Source organism: Juglans regia, chromosome 8 (genome assembly GCF_001411555.2).
Source record: "Juglans regia cultivar Chandler chromosome 8, Walnut 2.0, whole genome shotgun sequence".
Taxonomy (NCBI): domain Eukaryota; kingdom Viridiplantae; phylum Streptophyta; class Magnoliopsida; order Fagales; family Juglandaceae; genus Juglans; species Juglans regia.
This window is the reverse complement of record NC_049908.1, coordinates 1,841,387-1,848,960: the sequence shown is the minus strand read 5'-3', so window position 1 is coordinate 1,848,960 and position 7,574 is coordinate 1,841,387. Positions and strand designations below refer to the sequence as shown.

Sequence of the window (7,574 nt, the reverse complement as noted above, 5' to 3'; positions counted from 1 at the left end):
AAGACACATGAGAGGATTAGAAAAAAAAGTTATGAAATAAGTGTCATCTATATAATAGTTTAACTTTTTCCTTCAAATTTTATGAAAAAACAGTTTTGAGTTGGTTTGAAGGTTCTGTTCGAGATAAGAATATGAACTCCGTTTATTACATATAGAAGTTTTCAGTTTATTTTCGAGTGTTTATTATTTCAAATGCTATTGTGACCACAATTTGCTCACGTCCAATCTTTAAGTAATATTGGGGCTTGTACTGCATCAACAAATATGAAAGTTTGTTTTCTTTGCTACAACTTCCCATTAATCATTGAAAACATCTTTAACTGATTACCACATATCAGATCTTTGTAGCTAATGGCATAAGACTCCCCGAGTAGTGAGAACCCAACTTATGGTGCAACTAATGTCATAGCTTGGACATAATTTTCTTTGCATGATGCCTATACACTGTTCTCAATTACGAACATGTTATTTTGTTCCAAGATAACAACGAATCATAAAAGCCCCATGTTTTATGTTAATACATACGACATCTGCGACTCCAAGAAGAACAAAATACAAACTGAAAATCCCTCAAAAGTTGGTTCAACGTTATATGGTACATGATGAAAACCTTGTAGATTTGTGGTATTGACTGTGGCAGAGAGAGCTAATGGTGTTGTCAATTGGATCAAGTTTGATCTCTTACCGAGGCACTGTGCCAGTCACTGTCCTGTGTCTTGGGTCTGTCAGAAGCGTTCTTATATTCACAAAGCCAATTTCTCTCATTGTTCCTTCCAAATCAGTCAAGTAATATTCATCTAAAAACGGTTCAGTGCTCTTCATCAATGTGAACAGAACTGGAGACAATTCCTGCAACAATTAAAAGCCCATTGAGCATAAACTGAAGTTCCTCGAACTGGTTAACACTTATTAACGTTGTCAAACAATAGCCTTATTGGATTCGGAAAGTGTTTCATCTCATTTCATCATTACAATTTTTTCAAATTCCTACATAAAATATAATAAATAATTCAAAATTTTCAAATCTCGATTAATATTAAAAAATAATATTCTAATAATATTTTTTTCAACTTTCAACTTTCATCTAAAACCATGTCATCTCATCTCTGAATAAAAAAACTATTTACAAACTTGATTTCTGCCACACCAACACACAACTGAAATGGGACCAACAATAGTAAGAAACTATTAGTATTTTTACTTTTTTTTATAACTATAACTGGTTCCACAACAAGTGGTATGTTGACACACCATGACACCAGGCTTGTCAATGGCAAAACTCAGAAAATATTGTGGTCATACCTGAAGGATCTTGGACTTTGGCTGCAAAAGAGAGAAAAAGTAACACGAGCGTTATTATAACAGCACAACACATTATGACTTAAAAGTACTTATTGCGTTTATTTACCGAATTATCTGTAAAGGCAACGGTGCCTCCAGGTCGAAGGAGATGGAATGCTTCCTTCACTAGATTGACTATTGCTCTTTTAGGACATTCATGAAGCTTCAAAGAAATTAGGCTGTGAGAGGCACAATTATCTACAAATTTCTCTCATGAAAAGCTTTAAGAAAAGTAAGTTAAACATGTTTTTGGACCACATTTTGTTTCTGGAATTTTTCAAGTACTCAAAGTTATAAAATAGCGTTCAGGAAATTTTCTGGAAGTTTTCAAATCCCCAAGTTCTAAAATAGCGTTCAGGAGCATTTCTTCTATCATCATTGAATGGGCAATCAATCTATTATGATCTATCTTATGGGGGAAGTATCCCCCGTCTTTTCATCCAGTCCCTTGCAAGGATTTCTCGGTTATTTGATGTTGATTTTTATCACATGAGAATTCATGTTCAGTACATGAGTAAATTAGAAGTTACATCCTAGTGATTAGATCTAATTCTACTTTAATTCTTTAACTTAAAACATTACGGTAAACCTCATTACAAATTTAATATGCTCTACATGGATGCCCAAAACATAAAATATAAAAAGAAGTGTGCAACTAAGGTGCCCAATAGACAATGACATGGAATCACTTTATTGGTTAACTACAATATAAAAATTTAATCCACCTTATAAATTTGCTAAAATGAGGGAGATAACTTGTAATTAATTATGCTTCACATAGTGAGGTAAATAATTGTTTACCCTAATATGTATTAGACTATTGACATAGCTGCACAGGTTATTGGCAAGCATTGAAAATAGCTACATATTGTAAGTTCTGTTCTTGATGAATTACTTTTTGTTTGGTAGGAATGAATGACATGCATGGAACAATTCATTTAGCAGCTTTAAGAACACCAGAGAAGAAACTAACATATCTAGCGGCAGAAACTGTAGAACTATGTTTAGTCTAATTCTAAGTAGACAGTATCACATACCACATAAGCCATGGAAACAATGTCAAATGAGTTGGAAGACAATCCCGTGTCTTCCCCATTTGCATGAATCCAGCTGATTGGATTCTTTCTAGGAAATCTTTTCTTTTCCTTAAATTGAGCTACAGCAAGAAAGTAAGGTGACAAATCTAGACCCTGCATCAATACAAATAAAAGTTTAGGTAAATATAGAGTAATACCTATTAAATTCTTTATTGAGTTACAAGGTGACATATTCCAAGGTGATTTGTTATATGATACACTGTTTTAGTCATTTCATCGAGAGAGAAAGTTTGCACTCACAGTCACTTTGGCCGACGGAAACTTGTCAGCAAGATATCCTGTGCTGACACCTACAGAGCATCCAATATCTAGAATGTCCCTGATCATGGAATTTCCAGAATACTGTAGATGATGTTGCTCAATTGCTTGAAGCCAATTTCCACGTATTATTTCATTAGCTTCATCTAATGAAGAAGCACCAGGTACAGCTCGTCTTGCCATTGACAAGGTTGCAGCCTCTGCTTCAGCAGCGGCCTGACATGAAACATGCAATGTATGAAGGATTCTCCTGCCTTAGATTTTAACAACAAGAGGGTCTCAGATTAATAGTCAGCAAGATCAGGCATGCATTGTTACTAACAAGAGTCCAAGATATGTTTTACATAAAAAGCAAACATTTAGTGAATTTATTTTCAACCTTGAATTTTGCACACCACTGAGAGGGACTACATAAGACAGAAAAAAACCCGTTAATCCGATGGAAAATTTGACTAATGACCAGTAGAGAGGCTGTATGTACTCACTTTTAGCAGCAGAAGCCAAAGCGAAAATAGACCACATTTTGATCCTCGACGGGCAAATTGTTTTTTTTTTTTTAATTGGCACCGGGTGTCCAAGAACAGCATCCCGACTAATCCCGGGGCCGCACAGGCGAGGACAAGGAGTTTCCCGCAAATGCATCTCAGATAATTCAAGGAGAAAATCTCCCAGTCCGATGGCCCTTAGAGATTGTTTGCACCCAAGGGGATTTGAACCTTAGACCTGGGAGGAGCATATCCCCAAGCCTAAGGCCTTTACCACTTGAGCCAACTCCTAGGGATTGTCCTCGAAGGGCAAATATCAAGACTATTTTACTTGGAAATTTATAAGGGACATGTTCTGACCATGTGCAAACACATCGACAAGCTCAATCAGCTTCTGAAAATACAGGTTTTAGTATAAATTACTAGCATCTGATTATATGTTTTCTGCTTACTTCATTCCATCTTAGTAATTCTTGTAGAAGTCTACTTTATTGCATGTACTCTCACGCTGTTTAAAAATAACATATAAAACCTTTTTCTGAGAACTGGTAGTTTATGACGGTATTAGAACAGTTAAGCATCACTCTTTCCCATCGAATGAGGTTATTAGAGTGGAGAGAGGCTTGATTGGTACTCGATTACCCAAAAACGCATTAAACAGTTATCAGTACGCACTTGCCATTGTGTCCACTAGTGCCATCAATGTCTTGGACATGTACAAGTAGAAAAAATAGCCAAGGTATTTTTTTTATAGATGAACCCTTGCTACTTGGTGCATTTAAAATTTTGAAAAGTCACAAAGAGAAGTATAAGCATATTAACCAGCTCAGAATAAAGCTGGAAAACTTACCAACCATGAAAGGTTGCCCTCATCATATGCATGGAAAGGATTCAAATAATCTGCACGACAAGCAGTCAATAATTACTTGGTGTACTAAATGAAGATGAATAGCAAGTGCTACTAACTTCAAGGTAATACTTTTATTTTTTTGAAACTTGGTCCAATTGTAACATAATCCAATATGCAGAATTAGGGACAGCCAAGAGTTTTCTTGATGGAAGGTTAGTTACCTTAATGAATTGAATGTACAAATAAAAGAATTATTATTTTTTTTTAATTTTTTTTCCTTTAGCCACTTTTGGCTAACCAAATAAAAGCAAGGATTATAAAAGGATAAAATGGCAGATTCCATATTATAATTTTAAATTTCACACTTAATGTTCTGCTTATATGGAAGTTGGTGGATCACCCACAGAGCTAGGAAGAATTGTTATTGAGAATTTATATTGTTTCTCACTAAAATAAAATAGGGATATACCAATTGCTATTGTATTAGGAAGTAGTGTCATAAAGTGTCCAAGGAACTACCATACAAACCTAAGCATTTGGGGGTCAAAGTGGTATATCATGGTACAAACGCTATTGGGATTTACTCTTTCCTATCAATTTAAAATTTAAGATCTTAGAATAGAGCCAAAGTTTGAACTCTGGGTCAACAGCTCTGCCACCTAAAACCCTAAATTCATGGAAAAGAGTGAATTTAATTTTTAACAAGCATTCTCACGCCCTGCTCCCTTCCCACCCTGCAAAAGAAGTAAAAGTAATGAAATCTCAGTTTCCTGGAAGAAAATTAGCTTGATTGCATCTAGGGACCAGAATGGAACTTTAAAATGTGGGATTAGTAATGACCTAAGATCCTCACTATTTAATCAACACAAATAGAAAACCACCCAAATATGCCCTATAAATTGTTCAGAAACCATTTTAGAGGGCTCCAATAATAATAGTGGCATCTTTTTATTTACCATTGTCCTCTGAAAGGGCATGACAATTATTGTGAGGGTTAGTTATAATACAATGAATAAACTTTTAGCAATCACAGAAAACTGTGTAGAACCAGTGACACCATGGCAAGGATAAAGCAACCTGTTCCAGATACACAGCACAGTCATGGAGTCATCTTGTCAAAATAGTGATCAAAAGCCAAAACACCAGAAATTGGAAATCACAAAGTCGTAATCTAATTAGTTTCGATTGAAATATAAATTAACTGACTAATTACATGCTATTCGTTTTAGATTTGAACTCGAACCACAGGATCCATATATTACTGGCAAAGAGAACTATTTTAGCATTATAATAGGAACTTGAATTCTTAACATGCTGCAAAAGTCAAGCATATTGTCTGAAATTTGAATCTGACATTCCGAATATGCATAGAAGATGCTTAAGCTTCAATTGAAGCACATTGAAAGTAGAAAATCTTTGACATTAGAAGTTCCCAATACATTTCATAAACTATAAATAAAATACAATATGTTCATATCTTAGATTATCCAATATCTAGAACAGATAAAAAAAGAAAATCTTCACTGCATGGGTTCTATTGCCCGATTTTCACTTTGAAAAACACAACAACAGGAAATTCAGATTCGAAAATATTCATCTTCTTTTCTTTTCCCTCTTTTAGCAACAACCACACATAGGCCAATAGAAACGAACATACAGAAATATACATAAAGGAGAAAAGCAATAAAATGAGAATTCAAGAAATAGAGAATTTACAGTCTGGGTATACAACTGAAGGGTTCTGAATGCTCTCCAATTCCTTGTATACATCTGATTCCAGAATCTCCATTGTCATTTCCCTCCACGGAATGTTCTTCTTCTCAGCAGTGCTGCTCGAACCACAACCCAGAATTGAAAAATCATTATCCACAAAAAAATGCATAGGAGATGTGTGTGTGTGTGAGAGAGAGAGAGAGAGAGAGACTTGATAAGGACGCGTCTGGCTCCGAGCTTGAGCAGAGAGTAGAGGGGCTTGAACGAAATTAGAGCACCGACGAGGCGAGAGAGAGGGCTTGCACCAACCCATCTGGGACGGTCCAGTTGTCCTTCTTCGTACCCCACCACTTGAACACCTTCCCTTCCAGTCACGTCATACGCCGCCAGAATGTGAACCACCCCAGAGCCTCTACTTCTTCTCGGCCTTCTCGTTCTTGCGTGGCTTTTGGAGCAGACAAGGGAAAGGCCGTGAGTAGCGGGGCCACACAATGCCATTGGAGTCACTCAGAGAAAAAAGCAGCAGAAGAAGAGAGAAGGGAGCTAACGGTAGCTGTAACAGATAACGGCTAATCTTATCTCCATGAAATGGACCTCAGCCCAGGCCAGAATCTCTAGTCCACCTCTGGTATCCCGCCACGTGGACTTTTCAGTAACTAGCTGAAAAAGTAGAGTGGTTCAACAGCGGCACAGCCACACATGGGATAATTTCTTTTTTCATGTATTTTTTTAAAATTTTCAAATATTTTTTTTAAAAAAATTCAAAACATAATTAAAAAATACTTTCACACTCATTAAGTTATATAAGAAAAAAAACCCCACTGTCAGGAGCCTGATGGGGGTTCCCATGTGCGGGTTTAGTATTTCTGAAACAATTCTTCTGTATACAATCGACAATTGCAACTGTAGGAGAATCAACACTTGCCACGTCAGTAAATATATTAAAAAAATAAAAAAACAAAGCAGAGGAAAGAAAAAGAAAGAGGTCTTGGTTTTGGAAGATAAAGTATTGGTTCTGGAAGATAAACACCCAGGATCATTTTGCATGTATCTTCCCAGCAATGGCTGTCCTTTGGAGCGTTATTTCCAATATTATATCATTTTGCTTGAAATTGGTCAACAATGGTCGTCCTTTTGAAAAGTTATTTCATTTTCTCTCCCTTCCACCATTTCTTGAATTTCTTTGACAACTCTTACTAGTACCATAACGTAGACTTTCTATCTTTCTGCTCGATCTCTTTCTGATGGGAACCATGATGGGCCTAGTCTTAAAGATCACGGAGACAAAACAAGGATTGATGCAATCCACTTGGGACGAGTTTAGCAAGAGCTCAACATTCAAGATGAGGCTTGAAGGATGAAGATCCAATTTTGATTCATTTGATCAGCTATGGAAGATGGCAACAACAAGACTTAAAGGCTTTGGGCTCTTGAAGGGTTTCAACTTATTTAATTCATTTAAAGTACTTATTTTATTTGTTTAGAATAATTGAGTTTATTATGGGAAGCACTTAAGGGAGCTTATGCAAGGGCATGTTGGGAAAGTTATTATTTTATTGAACTAGGGTTAGGGTTACTGTAGCCGAGTTACTGTAGCTCGGCACACGGCACTGTTCATCCAGGGGTACTTTTGGAAGATGGGGGTTTATTTTGGCTAGGGTTTCATTAGGTTTTCCTTTAAATACTCTATGTAGCCTCATTTTAATCATGATTATGAAATTTGATGAATTTATTCATTGTGAGTTGAGTTTTACTCCTCTTGTTCTTAATTGAACTTTTGAACTTATCAAAGGTAAATCACAACCTTTGTGGCGTTCCTCCTTTGTAATC

The 7,574-nt window shown here is 36.1% G+C and overlaps 1 protein-coding gene across 1 annotated transcript; it reads right to left on the bottom strand.

Annotated features, from left to right (window-relative positions):
* Positions 1-392: 392 nt before the first annotated feature.
* On the bottom strand, positions 393-6,304 carry LOC109018325. Its single transcript, XM_035693630.1, has 8 exons — positions 5,956-6,304; positions 5,748-5,860; positions 4,032-4,081; positions 2,679-2,912; positions 2,379-2,531; positions 1,409-1,504; positions 1,303-1,323; positions 393-849 (listed from the first exon to the last, which is right to left on the bottom strand). Exons 1-8 carry the CDS (start codon positions 6,240-6,242, stop codon positions 682-684), a joined length of 1,122 nt encoding a protein of 373 aa, XP_035549523.1. The 5' UTR covers positions 6,243-6,304; the 3' UTR covers positions 393-681.
* Positions 6,305-7,574: the final 1,270 nt, after the last annotated feature.

Excerpts from the sequence above, each read along its gene's own strand:
- LOC109018325 (XM_035693630.1), bottom strand. The coding sequence starts at position 6,242 with ATGGCATTGTGTGGCCCCGCTACTCACGGCCTTTCCCTTGTCTGCTCC. Across the intron at positions 5,861-5,955 it reads GCCAGACGCGTCCTTATCAA|CACTGCTGAGAAGAAGAACA; the intron begins GTCTCTCTCTCT and ends TGGTTCGAGCAG. Across the intron at positions 2,532-2,678 it reads TTCCGTCGGCCAAAGTGACT|GGTCTAGATTTGTCACCTTA; the intron begins GTGAGTGCAAAC and ends GTATTGATGCAG.